General features: G+C 42.5%; 1 protein-coding gene and 1 pseudogene across 1 annotated transcript; one reads left to right on the top strand and one right to left on the bottom strand.

Moving 5' to 3' along the window:
• Nucleotides 1-2,204: 2,204 nt before the first annotated feature.
• LOC129861793 (cytosolic 5'-nucleotidase 1A) lies at nucleotides 2,205-4,327 on the bottom strand. Its single transcript, XM_055932943.1, has 6 exons — nucleotides 4,042-4,327; nucleotides 3,797-3,919; nucleotides 3,487-3,616; nucleotides 3,272-3,394; nucleotides 2,935-3,104; nucleotides 2,205-2,683 (listed from the first exon to the last, which is right to left on the bottom strand). The coding sequence occupies exons 1-6, from the start codon at nucleotides 4,075-4,077 to the stop codon at nucleotides 2,411-2,413; spliced, it is 855 nt and encodes a 284-aa protein (XP_055788918.1). The 5' UTR covers nucleotides 4,078-4,327; the 3' UTR covers nucleotides 2,205-2,410.
• A 3,259-nt stretch (nucleotides 4,328-7,586) lies between these two features.
• On the top strand, nucleotides 7,587-24,387 carry LOC129862707 (synaptotagmin-1-like; annotated as a pseudogene).
• Nucleotides 24,388-25,423: the final 1,036 nt, after the last annotated feature.

Below are 25,423 nucleotides of genomic sequence, written 5' to 3'. Positions count from 1 at the left end.
GATATCTTGCACCAGCTATTGTTTACAAATATACATAGGCCCCCGCCTCGTGTCTTACCAGAGGCTGCTGCTCTGTCCTGCCGATAGAGTGTATAACCCACCAGCTGTAAGTTCTTAATGTCGTCGTTCAGCCACGACCCGGTGAAAGATAAGATATTTCAGTTTTGAATGTCCCGTTGGTAGGATATACCTGCTTTCAGTTCATCCCATTTATTTTCCAGAGATTGAATGGTAGCTAGCAGAACGGAAGGCAAGGGCAGATTAGCCACTCATCGCCTGATCCTCACAAGGCATCCTGATTTTTTCCCACGAAACCTACGTTTCCTTTTCCTGCAAATGACGTCGATCTGGGCCTGGTCGGGTTTCCATAGTATATCCCTTGCGTCCGACTCATTAAATAAGAACTCCTCGTCCAATTTCAGGTGAGTAATCCCAGTTCTGAAGACCAGATGCTCTTTTTGGTCATAAAAGATGGTAGCAGCAACATTATGTAACAAAACAAGTTACGAACAATGCAAAAAAACAAACAAAATATTATGGTTGGTTAAGAGCCGATAAGACGGCAGCCCTACCCTTCGGTGCCATTTTTTACTTATCATTACACAGCTGCACCTTGTGCTGGGGACAATAAAAGGCCCCTCTAAAATGTGCAGTTTTGTCACACAACACAATGCCAGAGATGTCTCAAGTTTTGAGGGAGGGTGTAATTGACATGCTGACTGCTGGAATGTCGACTAGAGTTGTTGCCAGAGAACGTAATGTTAATTTCTTTACCATAAGCCGCCTACAATGTTGTTTTAGAAAATTGTGCAGTAAGTTCAACCGGCCTCACAACCGCAGACCACGTGTAACCATGCCAGCCCAGAACCTCCACATCCGGCTTCTTCACCTGCGGGATCGTCTAAGCCCAGCCACCCGGACAGCTGATGAAACTGAAGAATATTTCTGCCTGTAATAAAGCTCTTGTGGGGAAAAACTCATTCTGATTGGCTATGCCTGGCTCCCAAGTGGGTTGGTCTATGCCCTCCCAGGCCCATCCATGGCTGCGCCCCTGGCCAGTCATGTGAAATCCAGATTAGGGCCTAATGAATTTATTTAAATTGACTGATATGAACTGTAACTCAGAAAAATCTATGAAATTGTTGCATTTATATTTTGGTTCAGGATAGTTCCTTTGCTGGGCTCACCTTCATCGTCGTCAAAGGTGTTGCTGTAGATGACAGAAATCCCTTTCTGAGTCAAACATAGATTGCCTCAAGGTCTTGAACTTTGTGAAGGGAACACTGGATAGCAAAACAAACAGAAATGGTACACAGGATGCTATAAGGATCTTCTCAGTGCCCCTAGGACCTGTCAAGCCTTACGAACAAAAAAGGTCCTTAGACTACTAATAATGGTTCAAGCAGTATCATTTTACCACGATCTGCAGCAATCTTATCTTTGTCACTATACAATTCATATACACTGCTCAAAAATATAAAGGGAACACTTAAACAAGACAATGTAACTCCAAGTCAATCACACTTCTGTGAAATCAAACTGTCCACTTAGGAAGCAACACTGATTGACAATAAATTTCACATGCTGTTGTGCAAATGGAATAGACAAAAGGTGGAAATTATAGGCAATTAGTAAGACACCCCCAAAAAAGGAGTGATTCTGCAAGTGGTGACCACACACCACTTCTCAGTTCCTATGCTTCCTGGCTGATGTTTTGGTCACTTTTGAATGCTGGCGGTGCTCTCACTCTAGTGGTAGCATGAGACGGAGTCTACAACCCACACAAGTGGCTCTCCTACGGCCTCCTGTATGAGTGACTCAGACATCAAGCTGCTAATACACAGAGATTTCAAATCTGTATTTTTAATTAATTAATTTGTTTGTTGTTTTGCAAGTTCTGATGGCTTCTCTACCACTTCTGTGGTGTTCGACTGTAAAGGATCCATACACTGGATACAGTCTCTCCTGAGAGGTGTTCATGCACATCATTGATTACTTGTTGCTATTTACCTCTCATTCCACATGACTTACCTGAGGCTAATTCACAGGTTCAAATATTGGAGTTATGGTCATTCTTGTTTACGCAGGCTATATGCACCGCACCACCTGAGAAAAATTGTGTGTCATTCGGAATGCATTATGTGCTGCTCTTGGAGTTTATTCAATTTTTGTAGTTTGTAAAAATTAAATAATCAAGACTAAAGGAATATTTAAATATTTATTTACACAACAATCTGTTCAAGCAGTTGGTTCATTGATATACTGAAGTTGGCAGCTGTTGTATGAATGATAAAAATGCTGGTGAGTTAAAATAAAACTCGAGCCAAAAAGCATACAAGAAAGCTTCCATCCAAAAATGTAACAGAAAAATACCCAAACATACATCTTCTTCCCATTGGTCTGCCATCCATCATGACATTGCAGTGAACCCCTCCATGTGATACAGGCCATCGAGGCAGAGTATGTGAGGCTGTACCAAGTTAAGGATGGGGCTACGAGGGGCTCCGGCCAGGCAAAAGGCCTCATCCACAAGCAGTCCCCAGCCTCGTAGAGTCTTCAGGGCGCTGGCACACACATTCCTGGAGCTCCACACTGTCATCAGGCCGGTGCAGAGGGGGCTGCCCTCCAACCCAAACCTCCTCCTCATCTCTCCCATCAATACGGCAAACTCTTTCACAGAACCCTTGAGTACAAACAGCAATACTTTTATTTAGTGAAAGCCAATAATTAATCCAACTCACATATAGTAAGTGCATTATCAATGGAAACCCATACAGTATTATATACACTGCTAAAAATAAAAGTGCTTTGCAGTTCTATATAGAACCTTTCTGAAGGCCATATGAAGTAAGCCATTGAACCCGTTTTGGTTCTATATAGTCATGTCTTCTAGAAGGGTAGGACAGGTATGTTGTTATACCACAATTACTGTACCTTTGCAGTTTTATAGCCCTGCAGCTGGGTCTCGGTGAAGCCCTGTTCTCTTAAGCCATGCAGCATCTCCTCTGAGGATCCAATCACGTCTCCTGAGAACACCACTTTGAGCTGATCCTCTGTCTGATGATGTGGGTCTGTCGGACGGTACAGTAGGGCTGCTGGAACACCTGAAACAATGTCCAAAGAAACAGGGGAATTTAACAGTTGGGTTGAGAGAAAGATTGTGTGAGTGTGAGTGAGTGAGGGCGGTATTTAATTAAAACCTTTACGATAACAAATGTTCACCAAATTAAGGTTTGTTTCTAAGTTAATGTAAGACTTCGAAACACCATACCTTTTTGTAAGGCCTTGCACACATCATTAGTATCCGTTGACAGAAACAGTTTCACGTTGTTTGATTGCAGGCTCTCAATGGAATCCTCCTTGTTGCAGAAGCAAAATCTGCCAATATCAAGACCTTTTGGGGAATACAAGAAATACAAAATAGTGATTAATCTTACATACAGTACATACCCTTATTGTAGGCCTAATTCGGAGTGTATGCCGTACCATAATGTTTTGCACTGGCAATGATCCGTGAGTGTTTTTCTTCGCTGTCATTGGACAGCAGAATCACATCGAACAGCAATGTCTCATCAGAGTTCATGGTCAGCAGTCTTTCATTCACTACCTGGATGGCCTGATGAGGATGAAAGCATGCAAAACCATAAAAATATAGTCCATAAAAATATAGTACGGCCAACTAAATTTCTGTAAAGACTGTAATTCCATTTCTAGTATGCATAACACTTTTAAATGTCACTTCGTAATACTGCTACCTGTGCATATATTATGGGTGCTTAAAATAATGAATTATCACCTTCATGAAAGAAAAAGCATCTCCCTTTCTCAAAGGTTCTGTTGCTCCATGGACTTGCTCAACTTCTGGGTCAAAAATTGCGTCTGATGACACTGCAACAACCACAGCCTGAGCTGCGTCTCTCTAGAGACAAACATAAACATTCAACAGCAGTGCTCAAATATAGACGTATACAAGTCGTTTTTCTGTTGACGATTATGAAAATACAGTTTTGCCGCAGGATATGTGACATGACGTTGTCTCACCTGCTTGACATCCGGGTTGCGCACCATTGAATCCATCCTGCTCGATAAAGCAGGTTGAACGATAATAGTTTGAAAAATAAGAACGCAAACAATCTCCAAACTCTAAAGTTTCTTAACCATGAAAACGAAAGTACAAAGCCAATTGACTTTCAGGAGTACTTTAGAAGGCATTTGTTCTTGCAAAATGGTCTATTTGAATAGGCTATAATGACAAACCTCCACATATGTTGAACAGATTATGCAGAATACAGAACCATTTGAAACCAGTAGCCTTCGTGTATGCTACAGTGTTTTTCCGTAAAAAACATCTCAGATACTTATCCAATACTGCCACCCGCTGTACAGGAGTAGTAGGACTAGCAGACAGACAGAACTACACGAATTGTGAGATTATGTTGTTTATTTGTCATGGCAACCATATTTATAAATTGCATTTTTATAAAACCAAGAGGACTTAAAAAGTTGCAGCATAAATACAAAGTAGTCAGATGTGTATAATTTGAATACAGGAAAGTAATGGGATAAATATAAATAGTTAATGAGATGATAGGAGAGGTGACTATTCACTCATGGAGGGACGGTTGTCACTTTTCACAGTGGTGTAACAGAACCGTTTTTTATGCTAATTCATATGTAAATGAAAATGCTTCCGTTTACTCTTGCTTTCCCTCCAAGATGTTATTTGATACTCTACTGTAGAAGGCTATTACCCCATGTGCATAAAACATTTCCAGACTATTGTACTATCTCCTAGTCAATCGAATGTCTCTCCTCTTCTAATCCTGAGATGGAGCCAAGCATTCCAATGTTGTACGTGTTCCCTGACACACAAACACACGCACGCGCGCACGCGCGCACGCACGCACGCACGCACGCACGCACGCACGCACGCACACACACACACACACACACACACACACACACACACACACACACACACACACACACACACACACACACACACACACACACACACACACACTGTGTGGTGTCAATGTGTGTACATGAGTTGTTGTAGCCACTGCCTCTGTTACATGTGTTAGGGTATACATCAAAGTTTCTTACAGTGGAGGCTGGTGGAAGGAGCTATAGGAGGACCGGCTCATTGTAATGGCTGGAATAGAATAAATCGAACGGAATCGAACACGGGTTTTGATATGTTTGACGTGTTTGATACCGTTCCGTTGATTCCATTCCAGTAATTACAATGAGCCCGTCCTCCTATAGTTCATCCCATCAGCCTCCACTGGCTTCCTACCATACCTATCTACAAGTTGTAACAAAATAGAGGGAAGGGATGATTGGGATTAGCACACATCATTGGAATAACAAGTTCTGGAAACAAACTTATCTGTTATCATTGCACAAAAAGTCAAGTCAAGCAATATACCAGTGCAATATTTACACATTTAAAAGAAACCCACTCAAGCCTCTCCAAAATGTACTTATCACGTGACTGTCTAACAGACATGTGTTTTTGAGTAATATAGTCAAAATCATGGATGGTTCATTTTGGAAACGTCTTTGTTGTGTTACTCGTTAGGTATACTGACACATGCATCAACTCTGTCAATAGATGACCTAAATGTGTGTTTGTAAAGTGTAAACACTGTATGGCTGAAGATTGAGTACTTAAACACTACAGAAAGATGTGTGTAAACCAGAATACACAGCTTATTGTGTTGTTAAATTCTAGTAATACGCACCTGTAACATAGGTTACTCAAAAATTGTATTCTAAACGAAACTGTGATACTGTAGTTGGAACAATATTAAAGGCTACAGCCTAACTAAGTTGGCCTTTTATCTACTTAGCAATGAACTATGCAAAATGCATAATGGTATAATATTTATCTTCCCCATGTGATCACGTCTTCTTCTCACTGATCAACACTTCATACAGAACGTTTATGGGCTGATCCAGCCACTTTCAGACTTTCAGGGCAAAGTGACTTCCTTCCCCTTGTTTGTTGTTATCCTGTAACTCCCTTTTGCTGGAGAACTGCATGGATGAAGGATAGAGTAATACAGTCTTCAAGTAGGCTACGGTAACAAGGATACAACCTACACTGGTCCTGAAACAGTGAGTGTTAACTCGGCGCTTACATAATCCTTTTCCTATATTGTAAAACTTGATTCTGTCAGAATATAGGTATCTTTTGATTACGTTTTTTGGGGGCTATTGTATGGTTGTTGGTTGTGTTCATGGGAACAAAGACTCAAGCTCTTGTGGTACTTTGTCTTTCCACTTTTGTTCTAACGCTCAAATAATGTGAACTGTATTTAATACACAGCAAATTCTCCAGGGTTAAATAAACACTGAGAGTATTACATTTAACACTGTTCCAGTGTCCACATGGGTCCACACTCTTCAGTGTTAAATTGACACACTGCTTAGTTTAAAGCCTTATTTGCATATTTCCCAAAGTGCTTTTCAATGAATTGTAGAGTTACCACCCGTGACTGTATTGCTACTGACAAAGACATGGTTGCTGCATTCATTCATTTTCAGTTGTGTGGACTTCACCAAGTGAGATCTTAAGTGAATATGTTATCATTAAAATCTAATTCTTTAAAACAATATAATATGTATTTCATAAGGCCTTATTTTGAGGGCCCAGTTTTAACCTAATACAGTGGCCTCAAACTCATGGTTTACAGGCCACATCAGGTCTGCAAGTCACATTATGCTGGCCAGTGTGGGGATATCCAACATTTAGAATTTTTATTCACCCGCAACCTGCATTCAGAATGATTGCCAGGGTCAAGAAGACTAAGATATGAGACTACCTAAAGCATCTAAACTGGAACAACCATTTTAGTAATGGTGCAATAAATTAAGTAGCACATTGGATTATTATTAATCAATCTATGTCCCTGAATAAAACATAGATATTGAAACAATTCGAAAAATCAACCTACAAAAGAGTATTCTCGGATATATTATACTGATGGGTGTGGTTTTGGTTCAACACTGGTTGTTAACATAGTTAATTTAACTCCTGAATCAACTCTAGAAATGTTACACTGAAAAATCAACACTAGGTAATACTGGCCAATTTGCCGTGTATATGTAAAGAAAAGTAATCCTCTGTGCTATGGCCATTTTGTCTCAAATAATGTTATCAGGGTGTACAGCACACCCTCTTTTAATGAGCTACTGCCTGTGTGGAGCTGTCAGCACTCAACTCTGCAGTTGTTTAACAATGGTTATGGCTAAGTATCCGCTCTCTGTCACGGCAACCAAGTTTTTGCAAGCAGAGGCACAATGTGTTTAAAGAATGGATGTTAAGAAAGAATGGGTGGGGGCATAACTTGAGTTTGAAAATAGTTCCAACATCAAAGCTATGAAAATGATTAGTCCTTTATGTAACCAGAAGAGGCTGCTGTGGAGCAACAGTACGGTAGCTGTGTTAAAGTAGCAGTTGCCGTCAGCAGACACAGTAACAACCTGAGCTATGAATTACCCAAATTGCTTTTCCTCATAGCCTGTTTTTGCTGTTTCCTCTTGATTCTAGGTCTCAGCTATTCACCTATACATATACCATGTTTCCTAAAACCCCACTAGCAAACGGCAAAATAACCCCTACCACTACTTAATAACAAAACTACTGCCAGCCCCACTAGCGCCGCCTTCGGGTTTATAGACCATCTGCTGCACAAGATTCACTGTAAGTAACCACCTAACTGCCCACACCTCTTCCACCACTCCCCCACCCCACCACATCTCTCCCTCCATCTATCTTTCCACCCTCTCTCTTCTTCTGACACCCCCCCCCCCCCCCCCCCCCCCACACACACTCTCTCATGAGTGGGCACCCCTACGCTGCCCCCATCTGTCCCACTTTCAACAGACATAGCCGAGTAGAGCAGCCTGCCTGCCTGCGCACCTGTTGCTGTGTGACATATCTAATTCCAAATTCCACTTCAAGCGCACATTTTTTAGCTCTCAATTTTCACTTGTTATATATGTTAATATATCCTGCTGGCTGTGCTCTTTGCTGCATGATTCAGATGTGTGAGACTACTTGACTACACTGACTCTCAGGACTCGGCAGCTAGGGGCTGCTGCTGTCAAATAAATGCAAGGCAAATGTTTTCAAATAGCTCTCCATTTCAACTTGTTACAAGTTTATCTCTCCTTAATCTTGCTGGCTGTGCTCTTGCCTCATGCTTCAGAAGTGTGTCATAATGAGACAAACTGCTGTCTTTTTCTATCTCACGCAGTGCCAAGATGGGCCATTTACACCATCTTTGCCGTCATCGTCTTGCTGTTTTTGGTGTGTATTATTTGGGTCTTTGAGAAATACTGCTGCAAGAGCAAGAAAAAGAGAAAGAACAAGCCGGACCATCAGATCAATCTACAAGGAGTGACTGGTTCCACGACTACATCGCTAGTAAGTAAAGGTAGTAGCAGTAGTACTAGCTTGGTCTTCTTGGGATAACTCAGAGCGTCCGCTCCATTCTATCCATTTCTTCTTGCTTGGATTGGTCGCCGTTGTGGAGGAGTAAAGTAGAGGTGTAGCCTTAGCTCCTTATGTACAGTCCCAGTCAAAAGTTTGGACACACCTACTCATTCAAGAGTTTCTCATTATTCTTTTCACTATTTTCTACATTGTAGAATAATAGTGAAGACATCAAAACTATGAAATAACACATATGGAATCATGTAGTATCCAAAAAAGTATTAAACAAATCAAAATAGATTTTAGATTTTAGATTCTTCAAAGTATCCACCCTTTGCCTTGATGACAGCTTTGCACACTCTTGGCATTCTCTCAAACAGCTTCATGAGGAATGCTTTTTCAACAGTCTTGAAGGAGTTCCCACATATGCTGAGCACTTGTTGGCTGCTTTTCCTTCACTCTGCGGTTCAACTCATCCTAAAGCAATTGGGTTGATGTTGGGTGATTGTGGAGACAAAGGTCATCTGATGTTACACCATCACTCTCCTTCTTGGTCAAATAGCCCTTACACAGCCTGGATGTGTGGTTTAGGTCATTGTCCTGTTTAAAACAAACGATAGTCCCACTAAGAGCAAACCAGATGAGATGGTGTATCACTGCAGAATGCTGTGGTAGCCATGCTGGTTAAATGTGCCTTGAATTCTAAATAAATCACAGACAGTGTCACCAGCAAAGCACCCCCACACTATCACACCTCCTCCTCCATGCTTCATGGTGGGAACCACACTTGCGGACATTATCCAAAAATCTCAAATTTAGATTTATCAGACCAAAGGACAGATTTCCACCGGTCTAATGTCCATTGCTCGTGTTTATTGGCCTAAGCAAGTCTCTTCTTCTTATTGGTGTCCTTTAGTAGTGGTTCCTTTTCAGCAATTCGATCATGAAGGCCTGATTCAATCAGTCTCCTTTGAACAGTTGATGTTGAGATGTGAATGTTACTTGAACTCTGTGAAGTATTTATTTGGGCTGCAATCTGAGGTAGAGTTAATTCTACGGAACTTATCCTCTGCAGCAGAAGTAACTCTGGGTCTTCCTTTCCTGTGGCGGTCCTCATGAGAGCCAGTTTCATCATAGCACTTGACGGTCTTTGCAACTGACTTTCATGTCATAAACTAATGATAGACTGTCATTTCTCTTTGCTTATTTGAGCTGCTCTTGCCATAATATGGACTTGGTCTTTTACCAAATAGGGCTATCTTCTGTATACCACCCTTACCTTGTCACAACACAACTTATTGGCTCAAATGCATTAAAAAGGAAAGAAATTCCACAAATTCCCTTTAAAAAGGCATGCCTGTTAATTGAAATGCATTCCAGGTAACTACCTCATAAAGCTGGTTGAGAGAATGCCAAGAGTGTGCTAAGCTGTCATCAAGGCAAAGGGTGGCTACTTTGAAGAATGTCAAATATAAAATATATTTTGATTTGTTTAAGTTTTACTACATGATATTACTTACTACATTATTCCCTATGTGTTATTTCATAGTTTTGATGTCTTCACTTTTATTCTACAATGTAGGAAACAGGACAAATAAAGAAAAACCCTTGAATGCGTAGATGTATCCAAACTTTTGACTGGCACTGTATGTTAGGATGGGCCACTGCTTGAGGGATTGATTGTGTAACCGATGAATGTGATTGGCTGGTTCGAGCTATGACAGTGTTCTTGATGGGCAGGTCCAACCTGCATCGGATGATTCAAACTACGGCTCAGCTAAAAACCGTGGAAGACTACTCTACTCTCTGGAATACAAGGCACAAGAGGTTAGTTAGTCTTTTGAACTTGTAACTTTCTCAAAACACCGTAGCCACCACAAGCCAACATCTCATTCCAAAATCATGGCCAATAATTTGGAGTTAGTCGCCACTTTTCTGCTATAACAGCCTTTGCTCTTTTGGGAAGGCTTTCCAGTAGATGTTGGAACATTGCTGCAGGAACTTGCTTCCATTCAGCCACAAGCACATTAGTGAAGTCAGTCACTGGCCATGGAAACCCATTTCATGAAGCTCCCGATGAACAGTTCATGTGCTGACATTGCTTCCAGAGGCAGTTTGGAACTCGGTAGTCAGTGTTGCAACCGAGGACAGACGATTTTTACGTGTTACACACTTCAGCACTCAGCGGTCCCATTCTATGAGCTTGTGTGGCCTACCACTTCAACGGCTGACCCGTTGTTGCTCCTAGAGGTTTCCACTTCACAATAACAGTATTTACCGGGGCAGCTCTAGCAGGGCAGAAATTTGATGAACTGGCTTGTTGGAAAGGTAGCATCCTATGACAGTGCCACGTTGAAAGTCACTGAGCTCTACAATAAGGCCATTTTACTGCCAATGTTTGTCTATGGAGATTGCATAGCTGTGTGTTAGATTGTATACACCTGTCAGCAACGAGTGTGGCTGAAATAGCCAAATCCACTAATTTCAATTTCAATTTCCACATACTTTTTTATATACAGTATATTGTATGAATTATTACACATTACAAGATCAAAATGTCAGATTTTTCAAAATGTCATTTAAGTATACTTCAGTGTGTCTTTATTTTTATACCATACAACAGTTGGAATTACAGTGATCTTGCATGTGTGTGTGGCCCTTTATCTTCCCCTACTGTCTTTGACTCTCCTGCCGTCTCTCATCCCCTGCAGCTGACAGTGGGGATTAAACAGGCTGTAGCACTGCCAGCTATGGACCTGGGAGGCACCTCTGACCCCTATGTTAAAGTCTACATCACCCCCAACAAGTCAAAGACATTCGAGACTAAGGTCTACAGGAAAACCCTTAACCCCGTTTTCAATGAACACTTCACATTTGAGGTATTAGATTGATATTCCTATTGTATGTTGTATATGTTTAAGAGCTTTTTAGCCAGGCTATTGTTTCATACACAGTGTTAGTGAGTCTGTGTCTCTGCCCCACTCTTCAATCTCATCTGACTGTCTTGTGTCCAGATTGACAAAGCTGAGCTCAATGAGTCCACCATAGTCATGAAGGTGTTCGACTTCGATAGGTTCTCCAAACATGACATCATCGGGGAGCTGAGGCTGCGGCTCGGAACCATCGACTGGAATCATGTGATCGAGGAGTGGAAAAACCTTAGTGAACCCTCCAAGTCTGAGGTTAGGATGTGACTTGATTTTTGGACCGGTCATAATGCTGATACAAGGACAGAAAGCAAAATGTGTAATTGTAGTCTACCTCTTTAGTCTACCCCTACCTAATTTTCCTTGAGATAATATTGACCTACATACTGTATTTCCACCTGGTTGTTCATGTCGTTTCTGGTTACCTTCTGTGATTACAGGATATCATTCTGGGAGAGATCTGCTTCTCATTGCGTTACGTCCCGACCACCAGCAAACTGACTGTTGTCATCCTGGAAGTCAAGAACCTAAAGAATATGGATTTAAGGGGCTCATCAGGTAGGTCCAAGCCCTGGCTCTCTGAGAGGAAGACTGAATGGTTGTTTTTGTGAAGAGGCTAATTATGATTAGCCTGGAATCCAGACCGGTTTTGTGCTGAAATTCCACTCCTTGTACTAAGCGTCATATGCCAAACATATGACATGGAGTAACAAGGAGTGGACTGTTATAAAACAGGTCAGGATTCCAGGCAAAATTATGAATATTACAAATAATACTACAGGATTATTGTGGCCAGTTTCGATTATTACAAATAATACTGGATGCTCAAACTACATTCTACTGTCATTCATGTACACTGTAGATCCCTATGTGAAAGTGCAGCTAGCTCTGGACAAGAAGAAGTGGAAGACAAAGAAGACATCTGTTAAAAAGTCCACACTAAATCCCTACTTCAACGAATCTTTTACATTTGTGGTGTCATTTGAACAAATTCAAGTAAGTATGATCGTATCTCAGAATATGGCTAAGATGCTGTTAAAGGAATTTTATTCCTATGTTTATCAACCAATTCAATTAAAACACTGCCCATACATAAGAATTTGTAAGATACTTATCAGTGTAGCGTGGTTCGTTCTGCGTTGTTTAATTCTTAATTAGGACGCTGCCACAACTGATGGTCTGCTCGTTGAAATCTTTTTATTTGCCCTGCACACGAAGAGACAACACACACGTTACCCTTGGTGCAGTCACAGCTCTCCGGCACCTTGCTAGCCGAGGGTCAGGCAAAAGAGAACGATAAAATGGTATGGGAATACAGATAACCCGCGATGGGCCAAACCAAAATATACAAAACTTTTACAATCACTTGTATGTACAATATTGGTATGAAAAAGTGTTTGTACACCAAATAAAAACATTAGCTATGCAGCTGTAATTAAATAAAAAAAATACACTGAATTATTATTATTATCAGATTATTAACGTCCCCTCTTGACCTGGCCTATTTGAATTGGTCCTTGTGTGCAATTTGGTGCGTAATCTAGGGGAACAACATCACACTGCTACATTCACCCCCGCTGTTTTACACTAGATTATAGGCCCAAAACAAAACACATTACCTCAAAGGTAACAAAGCAAAGAAAGAAAAAAAATTCACACCCACAGTGCGACAGAGTAACCCAGTGTAGTCCCTTAATTCTAGACCCACAAATGGTCGATCAGCTGAAAAGCTATCCCGCGAAGGATTAGGAAAAATAAGGGGTAGCTAATCCCTTATTCAACCGTATACGAAAAATGCCATATACATTTTATGCCGATGGACTACACACAAAGTTACATGAATTGTCAAATATATTAGACAAACCCACAAATCATTCTAAGACATGCTTAGATTTCCTACATTCCTACAAAAGAAAAGGTAGGCAATATCCTACCGTCACTGAGAAACCAAGAACTGATTCATTTCCTGTGTAGACATAGTTTGGATTAGCCTATCCACTGGCTTAATAAGTCTACCCAGTCTAGTCCGAACACCCTCACCCACAAACCTAGCAGGAATGTCACAGACAGCACTAACCCTGCTCAGAGGTCTAACCTCAGGATGGGGAGTACTACAGATCCGCATCTCCGGAGCCAGCACACTTTCAGTTACCGACTCAACACTAGTAGTGTCAGACGACTGATCAGAATCCTGGTAGATTGTCACAGACCACACTGACGAAGCATCTTCAACCAAGGTAACATCATCCACACTGAATGGAGTTTCGCAATCAGAACTCTTGTAGGCTTCGGGGATATCTCTCTGGTCCACTTCTGCTGAGCACACCTCACTTAAGGGGACTTCATACGGTTGTTCCACCTCACTTCCATCAGCCGGGACTTCACCATCCTCTTGGAGTATCCTCCCAGAAGACTCAGGAAGGCCTGCTACCCAGTGGACAGTCCTGGCGTCACTCCCATCCATTTGGCTGGACTTTGCAGACATCTCAGAGATCACGTCACCACTCGATAGAGATCCGTGACGCTCAGGTTCCTCCCACGAAGATAAAGGCAGAAAGTTGACTGGCATAATCAGGTTCCTATGCACAGTTTTGATGCGTCCAGTGGTAGGGTGTTGGATACGATATGTGTTCAGTGAGCTGTTCTTTGCAACCACTATGTACACCACACTCTCCCAGCGATCAGCCAGTTTCTTCTTGCCCCTCTCCCCCTTGTTAGCAAGTAGAACTCTATCTCCCTTCTGCACCGAGTGACCCTTAGACCGTCTGTTGTAGACCTCGGCTTGTCTCTTTTGTTGCTTACTGGCATGCTGCTGGGCCAATGTCATGGCCTCTCTCAGATCCTCACCCAGAGACTGGACATACTTATCCACATCTACTGTATCCCCATCCAACAGCACACTTTCAAACATAACATCTACCGGCAACCTAGGGGTGCGTCCGAACATCAAAAAGAAGGGTGGAAACCCAGTAGTCTCATGAACAGTGCAGTTATAGGAGAATGTCAATGTGTTCAACATCTGAGGCCATTTAGCCTTAGACCTAGCTGGCAGAGCTCTAATCATCCCACCCAGTGTGCGATTCAGACGTTCTGCTTGACCGTTACCCATGGGATGATAAGGTGTGGTGTGGGACTTTTCAACACCAGATAACTGAAGTAATTCTGCAATAAGTAAACTCTCGAAGTTTGCACCCCTGTCAGAATGGATGCAATCAGCGAACCCATAAATGCAGAAGAAATTATTCCAGAGAACACGAGCAACAGTCTTAGCAGACTGGTTTGGACATGGATACGCACAGGCCAGCTTAGTAAAGTGATCAGTCACTACTAACACATCAATAGACTTGTTGTTTGAATCTTCGGCAGTCCAGAAATCAATACACACAAGTTCTAAAGGTGCCGTTGTCACAATGGAGACAAGTGGAGCTCTTGCTTCAGGCTCAGGTGCTTTACTCAACACACATCTCTTACAGTGGGCCACGTATTCCTTGACATCCTTCTCCACAGATTCCCAGTAAAACCGCTGTCTCGTGAGCCACAATGTGCGCTGCTGACCCTGATGACCAGCATCATCATGAACTCCCTTCAACACAAGGCCTCTCAAAGACACAGGTACGACATACTGGAATATTTTCTTCTTACTCACTGGGTGTTTTGAGACACGATACAGAATCCCTAACCGCGTGGTGAGTTTCCCCCACTGTCTTAGAGTATAAACTGTTTCTTTAGCTTCAAAGACTCGCTCTCTCCTAGATGGGCGCCGGCCTCTATCTACAAAGAACATTACTCTGCTGATGATAGGATCCAGTGACTGGTTATCATACAGTTCCTTGTGTGTAAGGACAGGTAAAGGGCTCTGACCCATGGACATCAACTTCTCAAGGTGCTGCACATGTGAAACGGCCCTCACTGTGGCACCATCATCCCATCGGCGATGGCCCTGGAGGACAGCAGACACCTCTTCACAGGAAACCAACCCACTGACATCGTCTCCAGCTCTACTCAATTCACTCCCAGGAGCCATAGACGTTCCACAGCCAGCCTCGGGCTGCTCACAGGAGAGACGGAACATGTCTTGTACATCATCCAGTCGAAGACCTCTGGCTTCCTCCAGCAGGACATCATATGGAATTCTTGTCAGTCGGTGCAGAACTTTGGAGCGGACAAATGTCTCTCTGCTCAAAGCATCAGCAACGACATTCTTGGGCCCTGGTATGTACTGGATATCAAAATCAAAAGGTGCCAGCTTTGCAACCCATCTCTGCTCACATGCATCAAGTCTCAGCTTTGTAAGAATATATTTGAGTGGATTGTTGTCGGTCCACACCGTAAACTTATGCCCTCGCAGCCAATGGCTGAACTTATCATGAATGGCCCATTTCATGGCTAGAAATTCCAGCCGGTGAGCAGGATACTTGGATTGTGCATGATTAAGAGATTTACTAGCAAAAGCTATTGGCCTGGCTATGGCCTTCCCATCTTGCACTTGGGATAGTACAGCTCCCAAACCACTAGTAGATGCATCAACAGAAAGCAAAAATGGCTGAGAAAAATCTGGATGAGCCAGCAGTGCCTGGTCAACTAGTGCTGCTTTCAAAGCTTCAAAAGCGAGTTGACATTCGGCAGTCCAGTCTGCAGCAGTGAAACTGCGAGAGGGACCAGGCCTCTTTCTGCCCTTGCCTCTCCTAGGCTTCTTCTGACCTGTAGTCAGCTGAAACAATGGCCTAGCAACCATGGAACAATTCTCAATGTAGTGTTGATAGTATACTACCATACCAAGGAAAGAACGGATTTTGCTAGGAGACGGAGTGACACCATCAGCTTCCATCATCTCACTCTCAGTCACATTCAAAATGGTTTGAACCTTAGCAGGATCAGTGGCTACGCCCTCCTGAGAAATGATGTGGCCCAAAAACTTAACAGACCTCCTCAAAAACTTGCACTTAGACGGAGACAGTTTAAGATTGTGCTCCTGCAACTGCTGGAAAACCATCTCAAGTCTCTGCAGACTCTCTTCCTCCGTCTTAGCAAAAACCATCAGATCATCCAAATAGCAAAGGAGACTTAGAAAGTTTTGGTCCCCAAAGATGGTCAGCATCATTCTCATAAAAGTAGCTGGGCTGTTGCAAAGGCCCTGAGGCAAACGATTGTACTCGTGCAGACCTAAAGGAGAGGAAAAGGCAGTGTATTTCTTATCCTCTTCATGCAGTGGCACATTGTAGTACCCTGATGTCAAGTCCATTGTGCTGAAGAAGGCATTACCTCCCAGCGCCGCCCGTACATCCGCCTGATGAGGCAGGGGATGAGCATCCTTCACTGTGCGGGCGTTTAACCACCTAAAGTCAGTACATAGACGCAAGTCCCCATTCTTTTTCCATACCAGCACCAATGGTGAGGCATACTCGCTGCTGGATTTTCTGACGATTTCCTTTTCCTCCATATCATCCAGTGTTTCCCTGAGTTTTTGGTAATCAGCTGGAGAAAGCCTACGATAAGGTAATCGAAATGGGCGGTCATCAGTCAGCCGTATGCGATGGCAGAACTCTTTTGCCTCTCCACAATCCAGGCTATGTCTAGAGAACACCGTGTCATACTTCTCAATTACACCGACAAGTTTGTCTTTCCAGAACTGTGAAACTGGACACTCCTCAACAGACAGGCCTTGAAGTCCAAGATTGCTCAGTGTACTGTTGTCATTAACTACACTGCCACCAACTGAACTCTTAGCTGTAAGACTGCCATGTGAGCTGTCACATTGTACTTTTGCCACGTTCTGGTAAGCAGCTTGCTGCTTGACATCATCAAAATCCTCCAATGCAATACAAGGGTACACATCTGCCACTTTAGCATTTCGTCTCAGGGTAACTGGCGAAGTTGTTGGATTCACAATCTTCACAGGGAGCCAAACATCCCCCCACAGAGGCGTAACTACTCTCCCTACTAGTATGTGTCGATTCACACAACGAGACGTGCTGGGCTCGACAACAACAGTACTGCCCACAGAGAGTTTTGTCTTTGGGGGTGAGCGGCCCCACACCAGATGCTCACTCATGGGTTGGAGCGTTACTGCCCTCTTCAACTTAATGGTGCCCACTTTATCTGGGATGGAGTCTCCTCTCCATCTCTCCAGATTTGATAGGAGACGCAGGAACTGGCTGTCCTCACACTGGCCAGAGGGACCTGGCGTACCCACCACCCGCCAGTAGCTGTCATTTGATTTGAACTGTCTAATCAGAGACTTCAACACGTTAGTGCCAACAATGAGTTCATCAACCTGCCCATCTACAATCAGCACTGGGACTACATAACTGAAGCCATAAAGCTGTAGTTTCAAGTCACACATGCCCACTGGGCTAGTTTGCGTCCCACCACAACCCACCAGTATGATATCTGAAGGAGCTAGAAAGTTCCCCTCTACCACTCCTGCCTCCCTCAACCGAGGTACAATATCTGCACGCAGAGTAGTAGCCATGGACCCACTATCTAACATCCCCTTCAGCTCAACTTTATCCTGTACTAGCACGGTGGTGTAAAACAAACTGTCATTCTGAGAAATTCTCATTGTATTCTGAAAAATTACTGTGTTGTTCTTGGGTACTGACTCACAAAAATAAGAATAAACAGATTGGATATCATCATCAGTGGAGGAAAAATTAGACTGCCTCACATTGCCCTCCTCAGAATGGAGACTTTCTAGTTTTCCTGAGACCTGCCAGTCTGTCCACATACAGGGCTCTTTCGCTTCCCAGTCTCACTACAGTCAAAGCTCATGTGGCCAGGAGAGAAGCACTTGAAACACAGCTGGTGCATCTGACAGTGAGCTTTGGTCCAGTGATTAGTGCTTCCACAGACAGCGCGCTCACGTTTGGGGAACTGTTTACGGGGCCCTCTGTTCACAGACTGAGTATTGCTGACAAGAGCCTTCTCTAGCATACTCAAAACTTTCTCTAATGTCCCACCCTCAGATACAGATTGGGCCTGTTCTGGTTCACGGCCACATCGAGAAAAAGATGACACATTAGGTCTGCTCTCAGGATCCACTTCCTCCTGGGGGGAGTCGAAGACAGCAGCCACCTGCTGTGAAAGTTGTATTCTACATGCTTTACGCTCCCTTAACAGTTCATCCAAACGATCCTGTACCTCACTGGCTGTCCAGTCACGAAGGGGTTTGCATTTGAACACTTGGGCCAACTCTTTATCAGGACAGTTGCGTACAAACATGACTGCCAACTCTGAGCACTGATTGGGCAAGGTTCTACCCTCACTTACAAGGTACTGTTCAGCTGCCTCTGCAGCTTTGTTAAGCCTAATCCAGAAATCTAGTGGACCCTCATTAGCATATGGTCTCATTGAATAGAAGTCAGCTAATGGCATACCTGAGTAGACAGTATCCCCAAAGTGTTGCTTGAGAACACTGAACACTGCCTTAACATCTGTGACAACAGGGTTGTTACGCATCCAGACTTTGGTCACATCCCGTGCCCTCCCCATGAGCCTAGACATCACCTCCCCAACATTCTCAGACCCAGAGTAACCCCTCTTCTCTAGATAGACTCCCATTAGCTCCTCCCACTCCAGGACAGAGTACTTATCTGAGCCATCACCCCTAAAGAAAGGTGGAGCACTAACCTCTGACTTCACAACCAGATTCAGCTTGGACGCATCAATAAAAGTTGGCCCACATTGTTCAGGCAGGGGAAACTGCTGGGATTGGTCAGGGGAATGGGCTGGAGAAAGACTTGAAGCCCCAGGCTGCAGTAAACTCTCTCTGATAGATTCTCCTATCTCTGAACCAATCTGCTTAATAAGGTCACTAAGCTGACTCGGTGTCCCATTATTACTGAGGACTGGAGACAATGGTACATCAAGAGACAGAGGTGGGAGACCCTGGTCAGGTGGAGTAAACAGCCTACCCCTCCAAGTGCTTGTAAACTCAGGACTAGCAGCCACTCTACTCCCAGGAGCTGACTGTACCAATGGTGTAAATGCATGGACACCCCTCCCTCTACCCACACTAACCACACCAAAATCCCCAGCATAACTCATCTTATGGACTTGAGAGTCTTCCATGGCTCAATAGAGAACTAAACTACAATGTAATTTACTGCATACAAATACAAAAAAAATGCAATAAACAAATTCCCTCAAAACATGCAAATAAACGCCAATACAATTATCTAGTGAATATGCTACATTCCCCTTCACTATTTACAGTATACATTCACTTATAGCAAACCATCAACAAGTGCGCATGCGCGGGTCGCGCATCTCCTCCACATGCACAGCTCCGGTGGTCAGCTTAAGCTAACCAGTCGGCAGGTCGCGGCACCAGTTTGTAGCGTGGTTCGTTCTGCGTTGTGTAATTCTTAATTAGGACGCTGCCACAACTGATGGTCTGCTCGTTGAAATCTTTTTATTTGCCCTGCACACGAAGAGACAACACACACGTTACCCTTGGTGCAGTCACAGCGCTCCGGCACCTTGCTAGCCGAGGGTCAGGCAAAAGAGAACGATAAAATGGTATGGGAATACAGATAACCCGCGATGGGCCAAACCAAAATATACAAAACTTTTACAATCACTTGTATGTACAATATTGGTATGAAAAAGTGTTTGTACACCAAATAAAAACATTAGCTATGCAGCTGTAATTAAATAAAAAAAATACACTGAATTATTATTATTATCAGATTATTAACGTCCCCTCTTGACCTGGCCTATTTGAATTGGTCCTTGTGTGCAATTTGGTGCGTAATCTAGGGGAACAACATCACACTGCTACATCAGCATAAAATGGGCAGAAACCAGTCTTAAAATCAATCAATCAACAGCGTTTATTCTCGAGAGTACTGATCATAATACATTTTACATCAGGTTATATAATAAAGATGATGTCATAGGTTATAATGTCCATCCTCCTCTCGGATACAATGGCAGTATAGTTAGAGTTCTCATTACTGTCTGCCACCTGTTAAACTATCTGCAACCAACCCAAGGTCTTTCCCCTCCCTGGGTAGAGACATCATTCTAGCCTGTCTGAAGATAAACCAATTCTTTCTAACAAGGAACACATAACATTCAACATTATGATTATAATAAGATTCATTCTTACAGTAATATAGTAGTATTCTGTTTGGTTATAATTCTAAGTCAAATGTATACATATTTTAGTCATCAAACACAAAAATCCCGTAACAGATGCTCTCCAGACAGTTTCAAGCTCAGCTGCCTGCATGTTATGGAGCTCCAGAAAAGAGGCCATCCCTTTACAATCCATTGTTATATTTTGGCTAAAATAATTTCAATCGTCAATCTGCGATTTGTACATCCATTTTTACTCTTTTTAAAGAATGCACTGTTTGAAACTGTAAGTTATATTTAACGAAACTGTAATTTATATGGTAATTTATGGTATTATCAACAGTTAAATACTCAGAAACGTTTAACTGAAGCATACTGTAAATGATGGTGCATTGTGGGAAAATGTTGTAGGCGGGGACATAATTGCTGTATTTAGAATGGAATTCCGTTCCACCCCATAGAATACAGTACTGTACTGTACCTGTGGAGCGTCAAAAACCTTTTGACCACTAGTTGGTGCATGGTATTGCTGTTTCTGGCTCATTATTATATTTTGAGTTCTGCCTTGTAAGAGGCGAACCTCTTGCACCCATGAGTGATAATGTTATACCAATTCAACTCATATGTGGTTATAGTGTCCCATCAATTTAAAATGTATAGGGGTCAGATTGGAGTAGCAGCAAGTCTTTAACCTTGAAGGCGGGCTGAACTTCCTGTTTTAGCCTCGGTTTCAATTCTCCTCATTATCTAATTTGACTGAGAATGAGATTTGTGTCTTGGAGGAGTGCTTTGATATGTGTATCTCTGATGTGGGTATCTCGTGAGAAGCGTTTGTTCTTTCACTCTGCAAAACAGTACACAGTTACAGTCACTCACATTTCTAGATAACTTGAAACAGTTTAACCAGGTCTTGTGTTTGGAAGTAGCCTGGACTAGCTAGCAAGCTAGCCAACTTCTTTAGCCGGTTGGTGTGCGACCTGTGGCAAAATTGGTTTGACTTTGGATTGCCGATCTGTGGGGATAGTTAGGGACCGTCAATGAACTACACAATGTAAATAGGACAATATTTTCATGTTGCACATCCTTTAGTTGTCTCATTAAATGCTTTCAATATTTGTAAATGAATTTCTACAGTTTATAATTGGTTTGAGGTTTTTAAGTCATTGAAATTTGGAGCATTTGACATTTTAAAATATTGTCCCCTGTACATTGTGTAGTTGACTGATCGTCCCTAACACAGGAGGTTGGTGGTACCTTAATTGGGGAGGACGGGCTCATAATAATGGCTGGAATGGAGTCAATGGAATGGTATCGAACTCATCAAACACATGGTTTCCATGTGTTTGATACCATTCCATTCACTCCATTCCAGCCATTATTAAGAACAGTCCTCCCATCAACAGTGGTCCCTAACTTGCCCATAGGGATGTTGAATGTCAAACCAAAGTGCAAGTGATATAAAACACAAAAAATATTAATTAATATGCTGTAATGTTTAACACTTTACCTAGCAGCCAACCTGCTTGTACCAATCCCTTACAATTACAGTAAAATACTGTGAAATACAAACACCTCCCCTCAATGAATTTCATTCATCCATTCATTCCTTCAGATTACGGTAACATGTACTTTTTTCTACAGTAAAGTACAGTCAACTTTACGGTATTGTACCGTGTGTCTATCACAGTACTTGGTTTGATACTGTATTTATAGTAGAGTAGGTGTACTGTATTATGAAATATATCATTTTACTTGCCACTGAGCTGCCTGTAAATTACTGTCAAATTAACAGCAACCCCTTTACAGTGTGATATAAACAAAGACATTTTTAAAGAATATAACTTAAAAATGCCTCATGAGCTGAGTTCAACTGTTGTACCCCATCAGAACCCAAAATACACTGAGCAAACAAAATATGAGTATTGAGTTTCACCCCCTTTTTCCCTCAGAACAGCCTCAATTCATCGGGGCATGGACTCTATAAGGTGTCGAAAGCGTTCCATAGGGATGCTGGCCCATGTTGACTCCAATGCTTCCCACACTTGTGTCAAGTTGGCTGGATGTCCTTTGGGTAGTGGACCATTCTTGATACACAAGTGAAACTGTTTTTAAAAAACTGTTTTTAAAAAACTAGCAGCGTTGCACTTATTTCCACACTTAAACTTGGATTCACCTGGTCAGTATATGTCATGGAAAGACCAGGTGTTCGTAATGTTTTGTACACAGTGTATAAGCTTGTTTTACTCCACAATTTGTAAACGATTTCATTGTAAACAAACACTGTATAGCATCAAAGCATGGTTAAACTATAACTTTGATATAATGGATGGTCAGCCCTTGCATCCATTGCTCTGTCTATACATTTGAGGGTGGTTAAATATTTTCAACCCCATTCCTCAGCTGTTTACCAAAACCAATATTGGTTGTACTGCAGATTGCCCCTTTAAACAAAAAAGGTGATGGGACCTCTGTAGTACATTTTGCAGTGACTGTTGTCTGCTGTTGCTCCCTCCAGAGGCTTCAGCTGGTGATCTCCGTGTGGGACCATGACAAGTTTAGCAGGAACGATGCTATTGGGAAGATCTTCCTGGGTTGTGATGCTACAGGGAACCAGCAGAGGCACTGGGAAGACATGCTGTCCAACCCCCGTAAGCCTGTGGCCCAGTGGCACAACCTGTTTCCCAGTGAACAGGTGGACTCCATCCTCGAACTCAAACACTCAGTCAGGATCCCCTTCATTAATAAGAACTTTTGAGAAAACTTAGACTTGCTTGCCAGACTCATGGCACTCCAGCGACTGTGGGAAGAGGCTAGAAATAACCAACTTCCGTCCTCTACTTCACTAAGCTAATAGCAGCTTGGAGGCTCTACCACTTTTAAAACACTGATAAAATATTCCAATATGTATGCTGGACATCCGGATTTAAATAGTTGCAATTTTTATAGACATTTTATGAAATACATACGTGATAGGTCCAGTTAAGAATAGGAAAAGAATCAAACTATTTTCCATGTAGCCCATTGTTTATTGGTTTTATACTCAAGTTGAATATAGCAGTACAGTCCAACTTGAATGCTGCACAGACAGTATGACCAGCATACAAAAAGACTCCATGGCCTGGGAGAGCATACTGGAGGCCCACCAACTTGGGAAAAGACTCCATGGCCTGGGAGAGCATACTGGAGGCCCACCAACTTGGGAGCCAGGCACACACACTGGGAAGTCAGGCCCAGCCAATCAGATTGAGTTTTTCCACAACAAAGGGCTTAATTATTCATCAGCTGTCCTGGTGGCTGGTCTCAGATGATCCCGCAGGTAAAGAAGCCGAATGTGGAGGTCCTGGGCTGGTGCGTTACACGTGGTCTGCGGTTGTGAGGCCAGTTGAATGTACCGCCAAATTTTTGAAAACAACGTTGGAGGCGAATTATGGTGGAGCAATTTACATCAAATTCACTGGCAACAACTCTGGTGGACATTCCTGCAGTCAGCATGGCACACTCCCTCAAATTTTGTGGCATTGTGTTGTGTGACAAAACTGCACATTCTAGAATGGCCTTTTATTGGCCCCAGCACAAGGTGCAGCTGTTTAATCAGCTTCTTGATATGCCACACTTGTCAGGTAGATGGATTATCTTGGCAAAGGAGAAATTATCACCAACAGGGATGTAAACAAATTTGTGCACAAAATTTGAGAGAAATAAGCTTTTTGTGCATATGGAACCTTTTCTGGGATCTTTTATTTCAGATCATGAAACAACGGACAAATACTTTACATGTTGCATTTATATTTTTGTTCAGTATATTTGTCTCAATTGTAGAACAAATGTCATAGTGTCTGCCTCAAGTTATTCAACAAACACTGCCCCTATATGGAAATACTCTAATACTCGTAATTAATGGAAATATGTAATAAATCCATGTATGGCTTCTCATTTCCGCAAGCGTCTAATTGACTGTGTCTGATTGAATTTCATGTGAAAATATCATGTGGCTTACCATGGCTCAATTAACCTGAGTTCAGCAGCCTCCTGTCTCCCAAGTGACACAGGGTTGGGACAGTGGGAAATCAGGGAGCCACAGCAGTGTCAGCCTATAGGACCTTATGATACCTCATTAACAGGGAAGAAAACAACAGATCAAGGGCTTGGAGTCTCAGCCAGAGATGGTTTATAATGTTTATACACGCTTTGTCTCAGTGTCATCAGCACCTACTGTACACAGGTTCCTTAAAACCTCCTAATAAGGAGCTGGTTTTACTGGGATATTGTTTACAGCTCTCACAGGTGGTCTGGTGTAACACATTAAATGGTATGACAGAAGTAAATACATTTATTTTATCATTTGAGGGCATGTTGTCAGACATATCCTCAATACAATAATATTGCAACAAATATGAAAGCTTGGGTGTAACTCAGAAATGTTTTGACTTTAAATCATGGTACTTTGTTTGACCCGGATTGTAGTCATGCTAGATTTCTGACAGTTGAAGTCGAAAAAGAAGATATGACTTTAAGAGGAAATATAACTCAATAAGGATTTAAAGAAAATGTCCTCAATTTCCAAACGTTTTTTTTTTGTTGGAAATCAAATGGAGTTTCTCTCATTTCCATTTCAAATGTTTCATTAAAAATCAAATAGATTTTTTTTCTGAATGATTCTGGTGAATTGTTGCTACTTTTTGGAAAGAGATGAATGGATGACAAGTGCGTGTGAGTGCAGAACTGCAGATGTGTTCCCAGAACTTGAGTATCTAAGTGATCCAGCAGCAGAGCCAAAACCAAAGGTCATGACTCACACTGCTGTCTATTCAGTCAAAAGCCAAAGGTCATGTTCACGGTCCTGTGACACATGGCCTCCCGCTGGGTGACCTGGCCTGTGGTAAGCCTCCCAAGGCTGGGCACAGTTACATCAAAGAACCATGAAACCTCTGTTTTCTGATCGTGACTATATCAGATACATATCAGATAC

Source organism: Salvelinus fontinalis, chromosome 9, assembly GCF_029448725.1.
Source record: "Salvelinus fontinalis isolate EN_2023a chromosome 9, ASM2944872v1, whole genome shotgun sequence".
Lineage (NCBI taxonomy): Eukaryota > Metazoa > Chordata > Actinopteri > Salmoniformes > Salmonidae > Salvelinus > Salvelinus fontinalis.
Note: the sequence above shows the minus strand (reverse complement) of the source record. Positions and strands in the feature narration are given on the sequence as shown.

What these genes read in the sequence shown, in the direction of transcription:
- LOC129861793 (XM_055932943.1), bottom strand. Translation starts at nt 4,077, where the DNA reads ATGGATTCAATGGTGCGCAACCCGGATGTCAAGCAG. An exon ending in ATGCTTTTTCTTTCATGAAG is followed by an intron (nt 3,617 to 3,796) that starts GTGATAATTCAT and finishes CATCCTCATCAG; the next exon opens with GCCATCCAGGTAGTGAATGA. An exon ending in AGGGCTATAAAACTGCAAAG is followed by an intron (nt 2,684 to 2,934) that starts GTACAGTAATTG and finishes TTTGTACTCAAG; the next exon opens with GGTTCTGTGAAAGAGTTTGC.